We start from the raw sequence: 22,565 nt of genomic DNA, 5'->3' as shown, positions 1-22,565 counted from the left end.
TCCCCATGTACATCCCGGACAGCCCCTCCATATTCCCCTATAGCCCCTCCATATGCTCTCTATAGATCCCCTATAGAGATTCCCTATAGTTCCCATGTACATCCCGGACAGCCCCTCCATATTCCCCTATAGCCCCTCCATATGCTCTCTATAGATCCCCTATAGAGATTCCCTATAGTTCCCATGTACATCCCGGACAGCCCCTCCACATTCCCCTATAGCCCCCACTCCTCCTCCGTACACTCTCTATAGATCCCCTATAGCTCCCTCCCAATTCCCTATGGGCCCCCAAACCCCCACCCCCTATAGCCCCTATACCCCCCCCGCCCCCCCCCATCGCCCCCAGCCTCATTCTCACGGCTTCCTCCTTTATTTCACCGTTTCTTCCCGTTTTCCGCCCGTTTCGCGTCGCGCCGGTGCCTGGGGGGGGGGGGGGGGGGGGGGGCACACAGGGATCGGCGCCTGCTCCCGACCGCTTGGGGCCGTTTTGGGGCCGTTTTGGGGCCGTTTTGGGGCCGTTTCCACTTCTTTCAATGGGGGGGGAGGGGCTAACGCAGCTACAGACCAGCGCACGGGGGGGGCGGGGGGGGGGGATGTGGGGGGAGGGGGTGTTTGGGGGACCGGGGGGGGGGGGGGCCGCGGGGTGATGCCAAGGCCGCGCCGTGAGATGCATTCAGAGACGGGGGGGGCGTCGGGTACCCCCCAAACCCCGAGGGCCATAAATGGTTATGGGGGGGGTGGGGGCTGGAATATGGGGGGCAAAACCCCCCCCCCAAATTTGGTCAAGAGAGATCCCCGGCCGCGGGGGGGCCTTGGGGTTTGGCAACATCCAGCGGGGTCCCATCCCCCCCCCCCGGGAGGTGGTTTTGGGGTCTCTGCCCCCCCCGACCCCCATTGCACAGGGGGTGGCACTGCGGGATCCCCCCCTTTGGCAGTGGATGGGGGGGCCCTTAATGGGGGTTGAGGAGGGGGTTGGGGTCCCCGTTGGCTTTGGGGGGGCCCTTGGCAAGGGGAGGCTCTGGGGGGGGTCACCAGAGCTGGGGGGGGAGGTCCCCAATGCCATGAAGGGGCTCCCGTGACGCTGCAGGGGCCCCCTCAATGCTGTGGGGTCCCCAGCACCAAGGGAACTCCCCAGTGTCATGGGGAGGGGGTCCCAGTGCTATGGGTGCTCTCTCAACCCCATTGGGGGTCCCCACACGGCCATGGGGGCTCCCATAGAGTCAAGAGGGGTCCCAATGCTATGGGTTCTCTCTCAACCCCACTGGGGGTCCCCACGGGGGCTCCCATAGGGTCAAGAGGGGTTCCAATGCAATGGGTTCTCTCTCAACCCCACTGGGGGTCGCCACGGGGGCTCCCATAGGGTCAAGAGGGGTCCCCAATGCAATGGGTGCTCTCTCAACCCCATTGGGAGTCCCCATGGGGGCTCCCATAGGGTCAAGAGGGGTCCCAGTGCTATGGGTTCTCTCTCAACCCCATGGGGCTCCCATAGGGTCAAGAGGGGTCCCCAATGCAATGGGTGCTCTCTCAACCCCATGGGGCTCCCATAGGGTCAAGAGGGGTCCCAGTGCTATGGGTTCTCTCTCAACCCCATGGGGCTCCCATAGGGTCAAGAGGGGTCCCCAATGCAATGGGTTCTCTCTCAACCCCATGGGGCTCCCATAGGGTGCAGAGGTCCCCCCTAGTCGAGGGGTGCAGCAGCCCCAGGGCTGGCAGGCCCCGAGCCGCGGGTGCCGCTGTACTGGCCGATGAAGGAGCCGTCCTCATTGAACTGGACATCAGCACTGCCCCCATACCCAGCCAGGCTGTCATCACTGCCCAGTGCTGCCCCCGCTGCGCCCAGAGAGCGGCCAGAGCTGCGAGAGGCCTTCTCCTCACCGTCACTGCCCAGTGATACCCATTGGTGACCAGTGGTACCCACTGGTACCCATTGATACCCATTGATACCCATTGGAACCCATTGATACCCATTGATACCCATTGGTGACCAGTGGTACCCAGTGGAACCCATTGACACCCATTGATACCCATTGGTGACCAGTGGTACCCAGTGGAACCCATTGATACCCATTGGTACCCACTGGTACCCATTGGTGACCAGTGGTACCCGTTGGAACCCATTGATACCCATTGGTACCCACTGATACCCACTGGTACCCATTGGTACCCACTGATACCCACTGGTACCCATTGGTACCCCGTGACACCCATTGGTACCCATTGATACCCAATGACACCCATTGATACCCATTGGTACCCACTGATACCCACTGGTACCCATTGGTACCCCGTGACACCCATTGGTACCCCGTGACACCCATCGGTACCCAGTGACACCCATTGGTACCCATTGATACCCAATGACACCCATTGATACCCATTGATACCCATTGATACCCAGAGACACCCATTGGTACCCATTGGTACCCAGTGACACCCATTGACACCCACTGATACACAGTCACACCGATTGACACCCATTGGTACCCATTGATACCCATTGACACCCATTGACAGCCACTGGTACCCACTGATACCCATTGGTACCCAGTGACACCCATTGATACCCCACTCACACCCACTTATATCCAGTGATACCCCATTGACACCCGGTGATACCCATTGATACCCCATTGAGACCCATTGATACCCAGTGATACCCCATAGACACCCCATCAATATCCAGGGACACCCCACTCATACCCATTGACACCCACTCATACCCATTGACACCCAGTGATACCCACTGGCCCCCATCCCACCCCCACCACCCCATTGCCCCCTGCCCATGCTGTGGGCTCAGGGTGGGATGGGGGGCACTGGGGCACTGCTGGGGGGGGGGCACACACACATCAAGACCCCCCTCGCAATAGGTCCTCCCCCACCACCCCCCAGGGCTGCTGGGACCCCCCCCCCCCATCCCCACCCCCCCCTTACCTCTCCAAGGACCTGCATGAGCCCCAGTGGCAGCGGGGACAGGCAGAGCAGCCGGGGGCAAAAGCATTGGGTGGGGGGGCAATGAGTTAACAATGGGGTGAGCAATTGGGGGGGCAATTAATGAGGAGAAGGGGAAGCAACAGGTGCCCAGAAGCTCTGCCCCCCCCCCCCCATTAAATACCCCCCAGTACCCCCCCACCCACCTGTACTCCCCAAAGGTCTCATCCTTCATGGGCCGGGCCTCCGAGTCTGCCTGCGTGTCCTCCTTGTCCTTCACTGGGGGGGCACAGCACGGTTGGGGGGCAGCACCCCCAGAGGTGTCACCCCCAATGCTGTGGGGACCCCCCCCCCCACCTCCCTGCAGCGGTGGGGACCCCACACACCCCATTCCCCCCATCTCTTGGGGACCCCCCCCTCTCCTGAAGACCCCCCCATAACCTGAGTCCCCCCCATCACTTGCTGCCCCCCCCCCAACCTCAAGGACCTCACAATTGCCTCGAGGCCTGTACCCGGGTGCTGAGGGCCCAGGGGGGGCCACGGGGGGGGTCGGGGGGGGTCCGGGGGACCCCGGGGGGGCTCTGGGCTCACCCGAATACTTGCCCCCCTTGCTGCGCTTGATGAAGCAGAGGATGAGGAGCAGCAGCAGCAGCAGCACCACAGCACTCACGAAGCCGATGAACCAGCCCTCGGTGGCAAAGCTGCTGGTGGGACGGGGCAGCACTGGGGGGGCACATGGGGGGGGTGAGAAAGGGGTTTGGGGACCCCCTGCGAGCAGTTTGGGGGGCAGAAGGGCAGGTTTGGGGCAGGTTTGGGGCAGGTTTGGGGCAGGTTTGGGGCAGGAAAAGGCCGTTTCCAGGCAGGAGCCGCAGGTTTGGGGCAGGAAGGGGAGGTTTTGGGGTGCGGGGGGGTCACTCACGGGTGCCGTTGGTCTGCACCTCGCTCTCCCAGAAGGGGATGTGGTGCCCGGAGTGGTTGCGCCCCACAAACTGCACCCGGTACGAGGTGCCCGGGCTCAGGTCCCGCAGCCGGAACAGCCCCAGGGAGGAGTTGACGGAGCCGGAGTCGTGCCAGGACCCCTCCGCTGGGGGGGGGCTCAGTGAGACCCCCCCATAAGGTACCCATGGGCACCCCCAGTGCCCATGCAGGTACATTGCCCCCATCCCACCTCTTTCCCCATCACCCAATGGACCCCCCCCCATTCCTCTCCTTCCTTGCAGGCAGCCCCACAACCCACCCCGAACCCCATTCCCCCCCCATCCCAGTGTGCTTCTCTTACTGGTTTTGCTCATGTACTGGACCTTGAACTCGATGTCCGCCTGGGGGTGGGCGAGGGTCCAGTGCAGCACCGTGAAGTCCTCACCCACCTCTCCCACCACCACACTCCCCAGCACCGGCAGCACTGCGGGGGGGGGGGGGGGTCAGATACGGGGGGTGTCCCCATGAACGTACCCCCCCCCCCCCCCCCCCCCCCCCGGTACCGGGCACGCACCGGGCTCGGGCCGGAGGCTGCCGAGGCGCAGCACGGGGGCACCGGGTCCCACCCGGCTCAGGGCACGCAGGGCCAGCCGGTACCGGGCGTGCGGCTGCAGCCGCCCCAGGCTCGCGTTGAGGGTCCCGGGGGGGAACGAGAGCTCCTCCGGGGGCTCCTCCTCGGAACGGTTCTCTATGGGGGGGGGGGGGTCAGAGCACACCGGGACCGGGATCCGCCCCCGGGACCCCCACGGCTCCCACATCTACAGCCCATGGCTCCCAGTGCTCCCACATCCCCATCCCAATGCTCCCAGTGCTCCCACATCCCCAGCCCAGGGCTCCCAGTGCTCCCACATCACCAGCCCAGGGCTCCCAGTGCTCCCACATCCCCAGCCCAATGCTCCCAGTGCTCCCACATCCCCAGCCCAATGCTCCCAGTGCTCCCACATCCCCAGCCCAATGCTCCCAGTGCTCCCAGATCCTGATCCCAGTGCTCCCACATCCCCAGCCCAGGGCTCCCAGTGCTCCCACATCCCCATCCCAATGCTCCCAGTGCTCCCACATCCCCAGCCCAATGCTCCCAGTGCTCCCAGATCCTCATCCCAGTGCTCCCACATCCCCATCCCAATGCTCCCAGTGCTCCCACATCCCCAGCCCATGGCTCCCAGTGCTCCCACATCCCCATCCCAATGCTCCCAGTGCTCCCAGATCCTGATCCCAGTGCTCCCACATCCCCACCCCGATGCTCCCAGATCCTCATCCAAATGCTCCCAGTGCTCCCAGATCCTCATCCCAGTACTCCCAGATCCCCATCCCAGTGCTCCCAGATCCTCATCCCAGGGCTCCCAGTACTCCCAGATCCCCATCCCAGTACTCCCAGATCCCCATCCCAGTACTCCCAGATCCCCATCCCAGTGCTCCCAGATCCCCATCCCAGTGCTCCCAGATCCTCATCTCAATGCTCCCAGTGCTCCCAGATCCCTATCCCAGTACTCCCAGCTCCCCATCCCATAGCCCCCAGAGCCCCATCCCAGCGGGCGCTCCCCGCAGCGCCCCCAGCGCACCGGGCCGGTACTGCAGCAGGAACCCCGTTAAGACACCGTTCGGGTGCCGCGGCCGCTTCCACTCCAGGGCGAGGGTGGTCTCGTTCATCCGTTCCACGTGCAGCTCCTCGGGGGGCCCCGGCACTGGGGGGGGGGGCAGCGTCAGGGACACCCCCCCCCCCGGCGGGGAGAGTGGGAGAGCCCTGGGGCAGCAGGGAGCCCGGATGGGAGAGGGGATCTGGGGTATCTGGGGGTGCCCAGGCAGGGGTGGGGGTCTCCAGAATGGACTTAGGGGGCACAAGGGGGGATTTGGAGTCTCTGGGGAAGATGCACCTGGGGGGGGGGGCACCGGGGGTCCCATAGGGCACTCTGGGGGGGGCACCGGAGGTCCCATAGGGAACTTTGGGGGGGTCCCGGGGATGCACTCGTGGGGGGGGCACCGGGGGTCCCATAGGGAACTTTGGGGGGGTCCCGGGGATGCACTCGTGGGGGGGCACCGGGGGTCCCATAGGGCGCTCTGGGGGGGTCCATGGGGCAGTTCAGGCACGGGGGGGCTCTCACCGCCCTCGGGGGTGTCGAAGCGGATCTCGTCGCTGGGGGGGCCGTCCCCGCGGCCGTTGAACACCAGGACCCGCAGCCGGTACCGGCTCCAGGGCCGCAGCCCCCCCAGCACCACCCCCCGGGCCTCCCCCGGCACCGCCAGCACCCGCGGCGGGGGGGGGGCGGCTCCGGGGGGCACGGGGGGGACGTGGCGTCGAGCGCGCTCCCCCACCCAGCCCTCGTGCCAGTACAGCACCTGTGGGGGGGACACAGACATCGGGTAACGGGGACCCCCCCGAGCACCCCCAAACCGAGCCCCCCCCGAGCACCCCCAGCACCCCCAAACCGAGCCCCCCCCGAGCACCCCCAGCACCCCCAAACCGAGCCCCCCCCGAGCACCCCCAGCACCCCCAAACCGAGCCCCCCCCCAGCACCCCCAAACCGAGCCCGCCCCGAGCACCCCCAGCACCCCCAAACCGAGGCCCCCCCGAGCACCCCCAAACCGAGCCCCCCCCGAGCACCCCCCAGCACCCACAAACCGAGCCCCCACGGAGCACCCCCAGCACCCCCAAACCGAGCCCCCCCCAGCACCCCCAAACCGAGCCCCCCCCGAGCACCCCCAGCACCCCCAAACCGAGCCCCCCCCAGCACCCCCAAACCGAGCCCCCCCCGAGCACCCCCAGCACCCCCAAACCGAGCCCCCACCGAGCACCCCCAAACCGAGCCCCCCCCGAGCACCCCCAGCACCCACAAACCGAGCCCCCACCGAGCACCCCCAGCACCCACAAACCGAGCCCCCCCCAGCACCCCCAAACCGAGCCCCCCCGAGCACACCCCAGCACCCCCAAACCGAGCCCCCCCCGAGCACCCCCCAGCACCCCCAAACCGAGCGCCCCCCAGCACCCCCAAACCGAGCGCCCCCCCAGCACCCCCAAACCGAGCCCCCACCGAGCACCCCCAGCACCCCCAAACCGAGCCCCCCCCGAGCACCCCCCAGCACCCCCAAACCGAGCCCCCACCGAGCCCCCCCCAGCACCCCCAAACCGAGCCCCCCCCAGCACCCCCAAACCGAGCCCCCCCCGAGCACCCCCAGCACCCCCAAACCGAGCCCCCCCCGAGCACCCCCCAGCACCCACAAACCGAGCCCCCACCGAGCACCCCCAGCACCCCCAAACCGAGCCCCCCCCAGCACCCCCAAACCGACCCCCACCGAGCACCCCCAGCACCCCCAAACCGAGCCCCCCCCCGAGCACCCCCCAGCACCCACAAACCGAGCCCCCACCGAGCCCCCCCAGCACCCCCAAACCGAGCCCCCCCCGAGCACCCACAAACCGAGCCCCCCCCAGCACCCCCAAACCGACCCCCACCGAGCACCCCCAGCACCCCCAAACCGAGCCCCCCCCGAGCACCCCCCAGCACCCCCAAACCGAGCCCCCCCCAGCACCCCCAAACCGAGCCCCCACCGAGCACCCCCCAGCACCCACAAACCGAGCCCCCCCCAGCACCCCCAAACCGAGCCCCCCCCGAGCACCCCCCAGCACCCCCAAACCGAGCCCCCCCCAGCACCCCCAAACCGAGCCCCCCCCGAGCACCCCCAGCACCCCCAAACCGACCCCCCATCCCCTCACCCGGAAGCCCCGCAGGTGGCCGCGCAGGTCGCGGGGGGGCCCGGTCAGGCTCCAGCGCACCCGCACACTGGTGCTGTTCAGGATCTCGACCCCCACGTTTTCGGGGTACACCAACGGCACTGCGGGGGGGGGGGGTCAGAAACACATCCATGGGGGGGGCGGCACACAACGAGGACCCCCCATAGGGGCTATCCCCATAGAGGGGGGTCCCGAAGTGCACCCCCACATTTGGGGTGTCCCAGGGCCCCCACTCACGGTCCTCCCCCGAGTAACCGATGGTGACCGCGGGCTCGGGGCCCTTCCCGGCCTCGTTGAGCGCCTGCACCCGGATCTCGTAGGGGCTGAACGTGGGGGTGTCCCCGACCAGCACCGGGGGCCCCGGGACCGTCTGCTCGTGCCAGCGGCCGCGCTCCGCCTCCAGGGGGCGCCACTGCACCCGGTACCGCACCTCGGCCGCGTTCCAGTCCCCCGGCGGCAGCGGCTGCGGGCAGAGACTCAGCGCCCCCCCCCATACCCCAAACACCCCCAAACCCCCCCCGCACCCCGAACACCCCCCCCCCCGTACCCCAACACCCCCCATACCCCAAACACCCCCAAACCCCCCGCACCCCAAATACCCCCAAACCCCCCGCACCCCGAACACCCCAACACCGCCCGCACCCCAAATACCCCCAAACCCCCCGCACCCGTATTTGGGGTGCGGGTCTCCAGAATGGACTTAGGGGGCACAAGGGGGGATTTGGAGTCTCTGGGGAAGATGCACCTGGGGGGGGGGCACCGGGGGTCCCATAGGGCACTCTGGGGGGGGCACCGGAGGTCCCATAGGGAACTTTGGGGGGTCCCCCCCCCCAAATCCCCCTCACCCCCAAACCCCAAATCCCCCTCGCCCCCAATATCCCCCGCACGCCAAACACCCCCAAGCACCCCCAAACCTACCCCAAGCCAATGCGAACCCCCCCAAACCTGCCCCAGACCCCCCCAAACCTGCCCTAAGGCAATGGTAACCCCCCTCAAATCCCACTAGCCACCCCAGACCTGCCCCAGACCCCAAAATCCTACCCCCCCCGTACCTGCCAAGTGATGATCATGTTGCTGGTCTCATTCCCTTCACCTTTCACCCCCCCGGGGTTGCGCTCAGGGGCTGGAGGGGGAGGGGGAGAGGATCAGAGACCCCCCAAAAACCCTTTCCCCCCCACCCCCAACCTCTTTGGGTGGTCACTACCCACTGGGGGGTGATACAGCTATAGGGAAGGGTCTGGGGTCCCCTGGGGGGGGCTCATGCTCCCCAGGAACGTTGGGGGAAAGAGGTTTGGGGCAGGGGTGTAAATGGGGGTTTGGGGTGCAGGGGGGGGGGGCACTCACCCGCGGGGGGGGTGGTGATGGGCTCACTGGGAGCACTGGGCTCCCCCCGCCCGTAGGCATTGGCCGCCAGCACACGGAAGCGGTAGCGGCCATAGGGGGAGAGCGTGAGCAGGGCCCAGGGCTGCCCCCCCGGCACCGTCACCCGCTCCACGAAGCGCCCGGCGCTGAACAGCTCCTCCTCCTGCTCCACCACGAACTCTGGGGGGGGCACGGGGGGTTCAGGGGGCTCCTGAGCCCCCCAACACCCTCACCCCCCCCCGAGGAACCCCCTCTTACTCTCCACGGGGCTGTTGTTGTCATCCCCCGGGGTCCAGCTCAGCCGGACCTGGCGCTCGTCAGCTTCCAGCACCTGCAGGTCCCGCACGGGGCCCGGCCGGCCTGGGGAGAACTGGGGTTACTGGGGGGGACTGGGGCAGGATCACATCAGGACCATGGGCAGATGAGGGGCAGAACTGGGGGGTACCAGGGGCAGGATGTGGAGGGTACCATGGGCAACACAGGGGGGGTACAATGGGTAGGACCAGGGCTGTACCATGGGCAACACAGGGGGGGTACAATGGGTAGGACCGGGGCTGTACCATGGGCACAACAGGGGACGTTTTGGGGGTTTACAGAGGTTCGGGTGCCCCCCCATAACCCTCCCCCCCCAGTGCAGGGGCTGCTCACCCACAACCCGGAGCTGTGCCTCGGCCTCCACCGCATCCAGCTGTGTCCATGCGCGGCACCGGAACGTGCCCTGGTCCACGTAATCCACCGTGGTCACCGTCAGCGTGTCCCCGCTCAGCACGTACCTATGGGGCCGTCACCATCAGCCACCCCCGGGGACCCCGCAGGACCCCCCCAGGCTCCCCCATATCCTCACTTGTCGCTATCGGCCGTGTCCTGGAGCCGCTGCCCGTCCCGGTACCACAGCAGCCCCCGCGGGGACAGCCCCGGGTCGAAGGCAGCACCGCAACGGAACGTCACCGTCTGCCCCTTCTTTGCTGTCACGCTCTGGGGGGGGACCTCGATGCGTGTTGCCGCTGACACGGGAGGGAAAGGGTTAATGGGGAAGGGTTTGAGGTGTCTATGAGGTCCCAGGTATGGTCTGGGGGCTCCAGGAGGCTCTTGGGGATGCCAGAACAGACCTGGTTGGTGCTGGGGGAGCAGGGAAAGGACTTGGGGCCCTAAAGGAGCTGGGTAGGAAGGTCCTAGGAAGGATATGGGAGGCCTGGGGGGGTGTAGGTACCTCTAACATCGAGGTGGGCACTGACACTGTCGTTGCTGTGGGTGTTGTGGGCCCTGCAGGTGAAGGTACCGGCATCCCCCCGCACCACCGGGCCCAGGCGCAAGGTCCCATTGGTGAACACAAAGGCCCGGTCATCCTGCAGTGCCGGCTCCAGCCCCGGTGTCAGCCTGGTGTGGGGGGGGACAGCATTGAGGGGGCTTGAGGGGGTCTGGAGGGGGTTGGGGGGGTCAGGGGGGGTCTCACCATTCCACGGTGGGTGCAGGGGCCCCGAAGGTTCGGCAGTGCAGGAACACCGTCCGGTTCTCCACCACCGCATACTGGGTCTCATCTGCTGTCAGGATCTTCACCGGCAGCTCTGGGGGGGAGGCAAGAATGGGAATGTGAAGGTGGGACCCCCCCGGACCCCAAATCCCCCCCCAGACCTCCCACAGCTCCAAGGCAGGCCCATCCATCACCATAGCAACAAGTACCCCATAGAAGGGTCCATCACTGCTGGGTTGCCATAGGAGCAGTGATTGATGAGGCAGGTTGCCATAGTAACCATCTCCAGGCTGTGTTGCCATGGTGATGGCCTGGTGAGGGACCTGTTGCTATGGGAATGGTTGGGGGGAATGACAGTTACCATGGGGCTGGTTGCTAAGGGATTACCAGCAAAGGGTATCATGGGGTGGTTGCTAGGGGGGACACAGTTGCCATGGAGATGGTTGCTGGGGTGGGGATGTGGTTCCCAGGGCAGGGAGGGGATTTGGTTGCTGGGGGACCCCCTGTGTGTGGCTGGGGAACACCACCACACAGGGATGCGGTTGCCAAGGCAACGCCATCACCACAGGGACCATTGCCAGGGAGGATGCGGTGAAGGGGGATGCCGTTGCCATGGCGACAGCTGCCAGGGCCAGCCTGTTGCTGCAGGGATGGGGGTACCCGGGGGAACCCCCTGGCTGGGGGAGGGCTGGGGAGGGTTCCGGCGGCAGGGACACCCCCTGTGTCACTACAACCCCCCCAGAACACCCCTCACGCACCCACAACGTAGACAAAGGCGTTGGCCAAGAGGTGGCCGTGGCTGTTGTGGGCCTCGCACTGTGCCACCATCGTGTCATTGGGCTCCAGTCGTGACAGCACCAGTGCCCCATCCCGCACCGCACGGCGAGCGGAGCCTGGCACCTCTGCAATGGCACAGTGAGGAACCCCACGGGTCCCGGGGCCCCCACATGGCTCCAGGGACCCCCCCATATCCTGCTACCTCCCAGGGACCCTGCCACCGCCGGGGATCCCCCCACATTCCTCGAGGACCACCCCCCAGCTCCCTGATGATGGGGATCCCCCCACACCCCAGGGATCCCCTCACAACCTCCCCCCCTACCCAGCCACCCACCCCCGGGGACCCCCCCGTACTCCTTGGAGACCCCCTCCCTGCCTCCCTGGGGACCCCCCCTCCAACCCTGCACATTGATCCCTTCCAGAGAGTCCCAGAAGGACCCCGACCCCCCCAATAACCCCCAGAAGGACCCCGACACCCCCATAACCCCCAGAAGGACCCCGACCCCCCCAATAACCCCCAGAAGGACCCCGACCCCCCCATAACCCCCAGAAGGACCCCGACCCCCCCCATAACCCCCAGGCCCCTCCCGTCCCGTTACCGTCGATGGGGACGCCGTTGATGCGCCAGGACAGGAGGGGTCGGGGCTTCCCCTGCACGGCACAGTCCAAGCGCGCAGCCTCCCCCGGCCCGAACACGCCGCTCTGCGGCCGCCGCACCCAGTACGGGGCCGCTGCGGGGGTGAGGGGGGCGTCAAGGACCCCACACACCCCCCAGTGCCTCCCAGTGCCCCCAGTTCCCATGCTGGTGTCTCCCAGTGCCCCCAGCCCCCATGGCCCCCAGCCCCCATCGCCCCCGTACCCTCCACAGTGACGAGGTGGCTGCTCCTCGCCCGGCCCTGGCTGTTCTCGGCCACACACTCGTATTCGCCGTCATCAGCCTCCTCCACGTCCCGCAGCCGAAGGGTCTTGTTGAAGTTCTCCAGCGAGACCCGGCCCAGCGGGAGGGGCCCGTTCAGGCGCTGCCACCGCACCGAGGGTGTGGGGCTGGGGGGGGGGGGGGGGCCGGGTCAGGGACACCGTCAGCACCCCCCGACCCCCCCAAACCCCCCCCCACACTCACAGCCCCTCTGCGATGCACTCCAGCACCAGCGTCCCCCCCCGCAGCGCGATGTGGGACGGCTGCGGGTCCCGGGGCACCACCAGCCGGGGCCGGCGGGACTGCACCATGTTACCTGGGGGGGGGGAAAGGGGGGTCAGTGGGGGGGGCAGCCCCGGAGACCCCTCCCCAAGGCCTTAGAGCTCTCCCATACTCCTGAGGACCCCCCCATGCCACAGGCAGACACCCAGAACCCCCCATCCTGAGCCCCAAGACTCCCCCATTCACCAAGAGACCCCCCTGAGTCTCTCCCATACTCACAAGGACCCCCCCGGTGGGTTTTTGGAGGGACCCCAAAGCAGGGGTGGGGTTTTGGGGGGACCTCAAAGCAGGGCTGTTGGGGATTGACCCCAAAGTGTGTGCAGGGAAACCCATGGCAATTGTATGGATGCTGTGGGGCTGCAGTGGGGTTATGGGAGGGTTAAGGTGAAGAAGAGACCCGGAGGGGGGGGTAAGGGGTCTTTGGGGGTCTCCGGAGGCCCCCCCCACGTACTGGGGGCGACGCGGAGGTCGAGGGGCTCCTTCTGGATGATGGTGCGGGGGCCCAGGTAGTGTGCGTGGCAGATGTAGTCGGGGTGACTGTCCCGCACCAGCGCGTTGGCGAAGTACAGGAACCCATCCTGCCCCATGCTGACCCGCGCGTCCTGAGCGATGTGCACGATGCCTGTAGGGATGGGGGGTCAGGGGGACCCCAAAAGCAGGGGAGAAGCGGGGCAGGGGTGTGGGGGGCACATTGGGATGAGGGGGTAAAGAGGCATCAGGACACAAGGGGTGCGTGGGTGTCCCATGGGGTAGTGGGGGTGCCAAGGGGTTATGGGGGTAGAGGGTGATCAGAGGGTCTGATGGGGATGAGGGAGGGGGTAATGGGGTGCAGGGGTTCCCATGGTGTTCAGTGGGTTCAATGGAGTGCATAGGGGCAGTATATGAGGGTGAGGGGATAGGGGGTGAAAGATGAGCCGCCCCCCACCCCCCCCCCCGCCCCATTGCTCACGGCTGTTGAGCCAGTAGATCTTGGGGGGCACAGCGCTCTTGGGGGGGTCACAGGGCAGCACCACGGGGTCCCCCTCCTCCACCTCCACCGGCAGCACCTTCTCCTTGGGCCACTGTGGTGTGTCTGGGGGGCACAACGGCTTGGGGGGGGGGCCCAACCCAGGCAGAGACCCCATGTGCCCCCCCAAACCAGGGCCCCCAGTGAGGGCTCATGGGAGGCAATGAGGGTGAGGTGGTTTAAGGATGATCCGGTGGGAACTGGGGGGTCCTAGGGGGATTGTGGGGACCCTCACAGGGCTCTGGGGCACCCTGGGTGGGTTTAGGGAACCCCAGAACCCATTATGGAGGATTCAAAGGGGCTTCAGGGGACCTGAGGGCAGGTTTTGGGTCACTGGGTGCTGCTGGGGGCACTGGGATGGGGTCGGGTCGGTGCTGGGGGCACTGGGATGGGGTCGGGTCGGTGCTGGGGGCACTGGGATGGGGTCGGGCCGGTGCTGGGGGCACTGGGATGGGGTCGGGTGGATACTGGGGGCACTGGGATGGGGTCGGGCCGGTGCTGGGGGCACTGGGATGGGGTCGGGCCGGTGCTGGGGGCACTGGGATGGGGTCGGGTGGGTACTGGGGGCACTGGGATCGGGTCGGGCCGGTGCTGGGGGCACTGGGATGGGGTCGGGTGGATACTGGGGGCACTGGGATGGGGTCGGGTGGATACTGGGGGCACTGGGATGGGGTCGGGTGGATACTGGGGGCACTGGGATGGGGTCGGGTGGATACTGGGGGCACTGGGATGGGGTCGGGTGGATACTGGGGGCACTGGGATGGGGTCGGGTGGATACTGGGGGCACTGGGATGGGGTCGGGTGGGTACTGGGGGCACTGGGATGGGTCGGGTGGGTACTGGGGGCACTGGGATGGGGTCGGGTGGATACTGGGGGCACTGGGATGGGGTCGGGTGGGTACTGGGGGCACTGGGATGGGGTCGGGTGGGTACTGGGGGCACTGGGATGGGGTCGGGTGGGTACTGGGGGCACTGGGATGGGGTCGGGTGGATACTGGGGGCACTGGGATGGGGTCGGGTGGGTACTGGGGGCACTGGGATGGGGTCGGGTGGTGCCCAGGCCCCGCTCACTCTCGGCAATGACGCGGCTCTCGGTGGACAGCGCCGTGCCCAGCGCGTTGCTGGCAGCGCAGCGGTACCGGCCCTGCAGGCGCCCGGCCAGGCTGGCATTGATGAGCAGCGTCCCGGAGCCCGGAGCCAGCGACACCCCCGGGTGCTCCTCGGGCACGAAGGGTTCGTCCTCCCGTGTCCAGCGGTACCTGCGGGACCGGCGCCGTTACCGGGGGCAGCGGGGGCGGATGGGGGGGAGCACACTCACTGCACCGGGGGGGGGATAGGGGGGGAGCACACTCACTGCACTGGGGGGGTGATGGGGGGGGGATGGGGGGGAGCACACTCACTGCACCGGGGGGGGGATGGGGGGTGATGGGGGGGAGCACACTCACTGCACCGGGGGGGGTGATGGGGGGGGGATGGGGGGGAGCACACTCACTGCACGGGGGGGGTGATGGGGGGGGGGATAGGGGGGGAGCACACTCACTGCACCGGGGGGTGATGGGGGGGGGATAGGGGGGGAGCACACTCACTGCACTGGGGGGGTGATGGGGGGGGGATGGGGGGGAGCACACTCACTGCACCGGGGGGGTGATGGGGGGTGATGGGGGGGGGGGAGCACACTCACTGCACCGGGGGGGTGATGGGGGGTGATGGGGGGGAGCACACTCACTGCACTGGGGGGGTGATGGGGGGGGGATAGGGGGGGAGCACACTCACTGCACCGGGGGGTGATGGGGGGGGGATAGGGGGGGAGCACACTCACTGCACTGGGGGGGTGATGGGGGGGAGCACACTCACTGCACCGGGGGGGTGATGGGGGGGGGATGGGGGGGAGCACACTCACTGCACCGGGGGGTGATGGGGGGGGATGGGGGGGGGGGAGCACACTCACTGCACCGGGGGGTGATGGGGGGGGGATGGGGGGGGGGGAGCACACTCACTGCACCGGGGGGGGGATAGGGGGGGAGCACACTCACTGCACCGGGGGGTTGCCGGTGGCCGCACACTTGAGCACCACATCATCGCTGGGGAACACCACGAGCTGCTCCGGGGGCTGCTCCGTCAGCTCGGGGGGCTGCAGGACTGCGGGGGGGGGTGTGTCAGTGTGGGGGTGACACCCCATGGGGACCCCGTCCAGCAGAGCCAAGGACCCCATGGGGACCTCAGGAGCACCCCCCCCCCCCTTCAGCGACTCCAGACCAACCCCCCCCAAGACTCACAGTCGTGCTGCCCGTCTGCAGCATCCGGGGGGGCAGAGGGGGGGGGGAAGAAACAGAGCAGTGAGCGAGGGGGGGTCACCCCCCCCCCTCCAGGCGTGCAGGGCCTTTGGGAGCCCTCATGAGCAGCCGAGATGGGGGGGGGGGGCAAAGAGCGTGCGAAGGAAGGGTCCTCGTGCAGGGGGGTCCTCGTGCAGGGGGGGGGTCCTCGTGCAGGGGGGGGGTCCTCGTGCAGGGGGGGTCGTCGTGCTCAAGGGGTCCTCGTGCAGAGGGGGGTCCTCGTGCAGGGGGGGTCGTCGTGCTCAAGGGGTCCTCGTGCAGGGGGGGTCCTCGTGCAGGGGGGGGTTCTTCGTGCGGGGGGTCCTGGTGCCAAGGGGTGAGCATGCAAGGAAGGGTCCTCGTGCAAGGAGGGGGGGGTCCTCGTGCCAGCCCCCCCCGCCCCACTCACACTCCTGGGGGATGGTGATGGCGGCTCCAGGCCCCCCCAGCACCGGCAGCAGGAGCAGGACGAGGCTGAAGCCCCGGGGCAACGCCATGGCCGGGGCGGGCGGCAGCCTGGGGGGGGGGGGGGGGGGGACACGGGACAGAACACACACACACGGGGGGGTGTGTTTGTGTATGGGGGGGGGCAACACCCGGAGCCCACCCCCCCATCTCCATTGTGTAGCGGCCACCGCCTCCCCTCCCCATCCCCCCCCCCCGGATGCGCCCGTTGCCATGACAACGGCTGATGAGGAACCTGTCACCTTGGCTCGGGACCCGCACGACCCCCCCCCCCAACACCCCCCCCCCCCCCCGTTCCTCCCCCCCCCCTCTACCCCCCCCCCCCCCCGTCCCCTCAGCACCGCGGACAGCGCCGCCCCGCTCGGCTCTTCCCAGCACCCCCCCCCCGGGCGGAAACGGGGGCGGCCCCGACGGGAACAAGGCGCCGTTGTTGACCCCGAATTCCTTTGGGGGGGGGGGGGGGCGGTGACACCCCCTTCCCCTCCCCCCCCCTTCCCCTCCCCCCCCCCCCCGTTCGGCCCCACCCCCCCCCACTCCGGGGGCGGCAGGTGGGGGGAGGGGAGGCGGCACCGGGTGGGAAATCACCGGGGGGGGGGGGGGGGGGGGAACCGGATACCCCCAACCCCCCCCCGGGTGAGCGGACACCGCCCCGGGGGGGGGACGGGACCGGGGCGGTTCCATCGACTGTGTGCTCCCCCCCCCGCCGGCCCCACCCATCTGTTGGACGCGGGCCGGGACCCCATAGAGACCCCACAGCAGCCACCCACCCCTATAGAGATGGCACAGGGACCCTATAGAGCGCACCCAGCCCCATAGAGACCCCAATGTACCCACCCACCCCTATAGAGATGGCACAGGGACCCTATAGAGCGCACCCAGCCCCATAGAGACCCCAATGTACCCACCCACCCCTATAGGGATGGCTCAGGGATCCTATAGAGCGCACCCAGCCCCATGGATATGGCACAGAGACCCTACAGACCTCCCACAGCGCCCAGCCAGCCCCAAAGACACTGCACAGAGACCCTATGGAGCCCCCAGTCCAGCCCCATAGGGACCCATGGCCCCATGCATAACCCACTGCCTCAGCCCAGCCCTATGAAGACCCTATAGACCCATCTGTACCCAACCCAGCCCCACAGGTACCCTATAGAGCCACCTGCATCCCAACCCAGAGCCACAGACACCTGATTGAGCCACCTGTACCCCAGGCCCATAGACACCCTATAGATTCACCTTTATTTCCATATGCCTCTATAGAATTCCTACAGAACCGCTTTTGCCTCAGTTCTGACCCCACAGACTCTCTATAGGGCCATACTCGTTTCAATCCCAGCCACATGAACACTATAGATCACATTCATCTCAGTCCGGCCCCATAGCCACCCAACAGACCCACATTTACCTCAGCCCAGCTCCATGCAAACCCTATGGATCCACCCTTCCCTCAGCCAAGCCCCCCATGCACCCAATGGACCCACATTTACCTCAGCCCGGCCCCATACACACCCAAGAGACTTACATTTACCTCAGCCCCGGCTCCATATACACTCAACAGACGCAGATTTACCTCAGCCCAGCCCTATGGAGCACCAATAGACCCACATTTACCTCAGCCCAGCCCTATGGAGCACCAATAGACTCACATTTACCTCAGCCCAGCCCTATGGAGCACCTATAGACCCACATTTACCTCAGCCCAGCCCTATAAAGCACCTATAGACCCACATTTACCTCAGCCCAGCCCTATGGAGCACCAATAGACCCACATTTACCTCAGCCCAGCCCTATAAAGCACCTATAGACCCACATTTACCTCAGCCCAGCCCTATGGAGCATCAACAGACCCACATTTACCTCAGCCTAGCCCTATAGAGCATCAACAGACCCACATTTACCTCAGCCCAGCCCTATGGAGCATCTATAGACCCACATTTACCTCAGCCCAGCCCTATAGAGCATCAACAGACCCACATTTACCTCAGCCTAGCCCTATAGAGCATCTATAGACCCACATTTACCTCAGCCCAGCCCTATAGAGCATCAACAGACCCACATTTACCTCAGCCCAGCCCTATAGAGCATCAACAGACCCACATTTACCTCAGCCCAGCCCTATAGAGCATCAACAGACCCACATTTACCTCAGCCCAGCCCTATAGAGCATCAACAGACCCACATTTACCTCAGCCCAGCCCTATAGAGCACCAATAGACTCACATTTACCTCAGCCCAGCCCTATAGAGCACCTATAGACCCACATTTACCTCAGCCCAGCCCTATAGAGCATCTATAGACCCACATTTACCTCAGCCCAGCCCTATAGAGCATCAACAGACCCACATTTACCTCAGCCCAGCCCTATAGAGCACCTATAGACCCACATTTACCTCAGCCCAGCCCTATAGAGCATCAACAGACCCACATTTACCTCAGCCCAGCCCTATAGAGCACCTATAGAACCGCCCTTACCTGAGCCCCGGCCCCGCGGCTCTTCCCGCAGCCGCGCCCCCCACCCCTCCAGCCCCGGTGGCTGTTCCCGTTGCTGCCGCTCCCCCCCCGGTACCTGCTCGCTCCGCTCCCAGCTCGGGGCTGCGGCTGCCGCGGGGCTGACATAATCCGCCCGCAGACCCCGCCCCCCTCCTGGCCCCGCCCCCAGCCCCGCCTGGCCCCGCCCCCATGGCCTCACCCGTGGTGGGTGGGGCGCACCCTTGGGTGCCCCCCCCCCCCCCCCCCCCCCCCATCCCATTCCCGGCAGTGACACCCAGGGAATGATGGGAACACCCCCCCCCCCCGTGAGGACATTGGGGTGCAATGGGGAGACCCCCCCCCACCCCCCGTGACGTCACACACTATGTCACTGATGACATCACCTCTGTGATGTCATCAGGCGCCGGGGGGGGGGGGCACAGACCCCATCACAGACACAGGGAGGAGGGGATGGAGGGAGAGCTTTATTGGGGTACAGCAGTGGGGAGCCCCCCATGGGGACCCCAAGGCAGGAGCCATGGGGCTGAGGAGCTATGGGGCTGAGGAGCCATGGGGCTGTGAGGAGCTATGGGGCTGTGAGGAGCTATGGGGCTGTGAGGAGCCATGGGGCTGTGAGGAGCTATGGGGCTGTGAGGAGCCATGGGGCTGTGAGGAGCCATGGGGCTGTGAGGAGCCATGGGGCTGAGGAGCCATGGGGCTGAGGAGCTATGGGGCTGTGAGGAGCCATGGGGCTGTGAGGAGCCATGGGGCTGTGAGGAGCCATGGGGCTGTGAGGAGCTATGGGGCTGTGAGGAGCCATGGGGCTGTGAGGAGCCATGGGGCTGTGAGGAGCCATGGGGCTGTGAGGAGCCATGGGGCTGAGGAGCTATGGGGCTGAGGAGCTATGGGGCTGTGAGGAGCTATGGGGCTGTGAGGAGCTATGGGGCTGTGAGGGGGCACTGGGGACGCTCCAAGCACGGCCGCCCCGTGCCCTATAGGAGCCCTATAGGAGCCCCCATTCCTGATGGATGCACAGCTCTGGATCTGCCTTCACCATCCGGCTTCAAAACCCAAAGTGAACCCTTTACATTGCTGAGCACAGGGGGGACCCCGAGAGCCCCATTTGGGGGGGGGGAACAGCAACATGGCCCCCTCCGCTATGGGGGCTCTCTGATGCTGAGGACCCCCCCCTCCCCCCCAGTATTCAGCCCCATCCCAATGTTCTTCGCTGCTCAGCCCCCTCCCCATATTGAATGGGTGCTCCATTTGGGGGGGGTCAATGTTAGGGACACCCCATTGTCACCAGGATGTGGGGGGGCTCTGGGGGGGGGGGCTATGCCTGGATGCTGCTCTTGGTGCTGAAGGCCAGGTAATAAACCAGGAGGCCAATGGTGGCTGCCACCACCTCCGTTGACACCCAAGGACCGTTCCATGCGCCCTATAGAAACATGGGGGGGGTGTCACTGCTGCCCCCCCAAACCCCTAACCCCATCCTCAGAGTCCAACCCTGACACCCCCAAAACCACCCACCCCATAAGATGGGACCCCCCATCAACACCCACTTGTCACCCAAGCCCCCCCCATTGCACCCAAATCACCCCAGTTTCAGCCCAAACACCCACAGACTCCACCAAGGACACCCCCCCAGCCCCACAGGCCCCCCCCCAACTCACCCTATGGTCCACATTGACAGTGAACAGGGGCCGGACCCGGGACACGTCCTCATTGTTGCGCTGAGCCTAAAAGGGGGGGGGGGGGTAAAGGGGTTCAGGGTCGGGTTGGGGGCACCCACACCCCCCAGCTCCATGGGGGGGCCATAGGGGGTCCCCACCTTCCGCAGGGCACTGTAGGACTCCTCATCGAAGAACTTCACCTCGTAGGTGCCTGACTGTGCACTGCGGTGCTCCAGGCTCCATGACACCTATGGGGGGGGGGGGGGCAGTGAGCGCTGACCCCATAGACCCCCCATAACCCCCTATGGGGAGCCTGGGTTTACCTGGTAGCGCCCCACATCCTGCCCGCGGGTGACGGGGAACTGCTTCCCGTTGACATCGGCGTAGAGAGCCACGTTCTGTGGGGGGGGGCAACGGGACCGGAGTGAGGAGGGGGCGAACCGGGTCCCGTCCATCAGCACACATGGGGGGGGGGAACCGGGTCCCGTCCATCAGCACACACGGGGGGGGGTGAACCGGGTCCCGTCCATCAGCACACACGGGGGGGGGGGTGAACCGGGTCCCGTCCATCAGCACACATGGGGGGGGGGTGAACCGGGTCCCGTCCATCAGCACACATGGGGGGGGGGTGAACCGGGTCCCGTCCATCAGCACACACGGGGGGGGGGCAACGGGACCGGCGTGAGGAGGGGGCGAACCGGGTCCCGTCCATCAGCACACACGGGGGGGGGGTGAACCGGGTCCCGTCCATCAGCACACACGGGGGGGGGGTGAACCGGGTCCCGTCCATCAGCACACACGGGGGGGGGGTGAACCGGGTCCCGTCCATCAGCACACATGGGGGGGGGGGGAGAACCGGGTCCCGTCCATCAGCACACACGGGGGGGGGTGAACCGGGTCCCGTCCATCAGCACACACACGGGGGGGGGGTGAACCGGGTCCCGTCCATCAGCACACACGGGGGGGGGCGAACCGGGTCCCGTCCATCAGCACACACGGGGGGGGGGTGAACCGGGTCCCGTCCATCAGCACACACGGGGGGGGGGGTGAACCGGGTCCCGTCCATCAGCACACACGGGGGGGGGGTGAACCGGGTCCCGTCCATCAGCACACACGGGGGGGGGGTTAACCGGGTCCCGTCCAACAGCACACACGGGGGGGGGGGTGAACCGGGTCCCGTCCATCAGCACACACGGGGGGGGGTGAACCGGGTCCCGTCCATCAGCACACACGGGGGGGGGTGAACCGGGTCCCGTCCATCAGCACACATGGGGGGGGGGAACGGGACCGGAGTGAGGAGGGGGCGAACCGGGTCCCGTCCATCAGCACACACGGGGGGGGGGCGAACCGGGTCCCGTCCATCAGCACACATGGGGGGGGGGGGTGAACCGGGTCCCGTCCATCAGCACACACGGGGGGGGGGGTGAACCGGGTCCCGTCCATCAGCACACATGGGGGGGGGGGTGAACCGGGTCCCGTCCATCAGCACACACGGGGGGGGGGGTGAACCGGGTCCCGTCCATCAGCACACACGGGGGGGGGTGAACCGGGTCCCGTCCATCAGCACACACGGGGGGGGGGGTGAACCGGGTCCCGTCCATCAGCACACACGGGGGGGGGGGTGAACCGGGTCCCGTCCATCAGCACACACGGGGGGGGGTGAACCGGGTCCCGTCCATCAGCACACATGGGGGGGGCATCACCTGAGCTCCGTTCTTGCAGACCAACGAGATCTCCACCACGAAGACGCTCTCGGAGGAGATGACGGCGTCCGAGGTGGTGTAATACGAGGGCACAATGGTGGGCTCCGGGCACGGCTCCGCTGCGGGGACCGGTGAGCACCGGTGACGGGAGCACCGGAACCCCCAGCCGGTAACACCCCCCCCCCCCACCGGGATCCCCTTCCAACCTCCCCCCCCACTGCACCGGGATCCCCCTCTCCCCCTCCCCCCACCGGGAACCCCCTCCGCCCCCCCCCCGGATCCCCCCCCCCCGTGACCCCCCGTGACCCCCCCTCCGGTTTCCGGTACCCGCGGCACCGAGCGCCAGCAGCAGCAGCACCGCCAGCACCGCCATGCCGAGCACCTGCCCCTCCCACTGACCCCGCGGACCAATCAGCGGCAGGAGGGCGGGGCGCCGCGAGCCCTGCGGCCAATGGGGAGCGAGCTTTGAGGTCCGGGGCCGCCCACACCGCGAGCGA

General features: G+C 67.1%; 2 protein-coding genes across 3 annotated transcripts; both read right to left on the bottom strand.

Moving 5' to 3' along the window:
- Positions 1–1,326: 1,326 nt before the first annotated feature.
- L1CAM (L1 cell adhesion molecule) lies at positions 1,327–18,850 on the bottom strand. Of its 2 annotated transcripts, XM_034071709.1 has the most exons (28): positions 18,790–18,850; positions 16,168–16,274; positions 15,480–15,585; positions 14,518–14,705; positions 13,391–13,513; positions 12,893–13,063; positions 12,364–12,475; positions 12,103–12,287; positions 11,843–11,974; positions 11,225–11,368; positions 10,449–10,560; positions 10,206–10,372; positions 9,840–9,999; positions 9,644–9,768; positions 9,254–9,355; positions 8,978–9,175; positions 8,686–8,756; positions 7,871–8,096; positions 7,616–7,734; positions 6,009–6,243; positions 5,469–5,591; positions 4,424–4,597; positions 4,211–4,333; positions 3,851–4,015; positions 3,523–3,654; positions 3,138–3,210; positions 2,935–2,946; positions 1,327–1,880 (listed from the first exon to the last, which is right to left on the bottom strand). In XM_034071709.1, exons 1-28 carry the CDS (start codon positions 18,837–18,839, stop codon positions 1,679–1,681), a joined length of 3,837 nt encoding a protein of 1,278 aa, XP_033927600.1. In that variant the 5' UTR covers positions 18,840–18,850; the 3' UTR covers positions 1,327–1,678. The 2 variants fall into 2 exon arrangements, with proteins under 2 accessions (XP_033927600.1, XP_033927601.1); XM_034071710.1 differs by lacking the exon at positions 2,935–2,946.
- A 708-nt stretch (positions 18,851–19,558) lies between these two features.
- On the bottom strand, positions 19,559–22,484 carry SSR4 (signal sequence receptor subunit 4). The gene is made up of 6 exons (XM_034071766.1): positions 22,396–22,484; positions 22,069–22,187; positions 20,689–20,763; positions 20,524–20,613; positions 20,366–20,431; positions 19,559–20,130 (listed from the first exon to the last, which is right to left on the bottom strand). The coding sequence occupies exons 1-6, from the start codon at positions 22,439–22,441 to the stop codon at positions 20,026–20,028; spliced, it is 501 nt and encodes a 166-aa protein (XP_033927657.1). The 5' UTR covers positions 22,442–22,484; the 3' UTR covers positions 19,559–20,025.
- Between the last annotated feature and the right edge of the window lie 81 nt (positions 22,485–22,565).

Source organism: Melopsittacus undulatus, chromosome 22 (genome assembly GCF_012275295.1).
Source record: "Melopsittacus undulatus isolate bMelUnd1 chromosome 22, bMelUnd1.mat.Z, whole genome shotgun sequence".
Taxonomy (NCBI): domain Eukaryota; kingdom Metazoa; phylum Chordata; class Aves; order Psittaciformes; family Psittaculidae; genus Melopsittacus; species Melopsittacus undulatus.
Note: the sequence above shows the minus strand (reverse complement) of the source record. Positions and strands in the feature narration are given on the sequence as shown.

Excerpts from the sequence above, each read along its gene's own strand:
- L1CAM (XM_034071709.1), bottom strand. The coding sequence starts at position 18,839 with ATGTCAGCCCCGCGGCAGCCGCAGCCCCGAGCTGGGAGCGGAGCGAGC. Across the intron at positions 9,176-9,253 it reads CAACAACAGCCCCGTGGAGA|AGTTCGTGGTGGAGCAGGAG; the intron begins GTAAGAGGGGGT and ends TGCCCCCCCCAG. Across the intron at positions 7,735-7,870 it reads CGGTTACTCGGGGGAGGACC|TGCCGTTGGTGTACCCCGAA; the intron begins GTGAGTGGGGGC and ends CCCCCCCCGCAG.
- SSR4 (XM_034071766.1), bottom strand. The coding sequence starts at position 22,441 with ATGGCGGTGCTGGCGGTGCTGCTGCTGCTGGCGCTCGGTGCCGCGG. Across the intron at positions 22,188-22,395 it reads GCTGGCGCTCGGTGCCGCGG|CGGAGCCGTGCCCGGAGCCC; the intron begins GTACCGGAAACC and ends CGGTCCCCGCAG. Across the intron at positions 20,764-22,068 it reads TCTGCAAGAACGGAGCTCAG|AACGTGGCTCTCTACGCCGA; the intron begins GTGATGCCCCCC and ends CCCCCCCCACAG.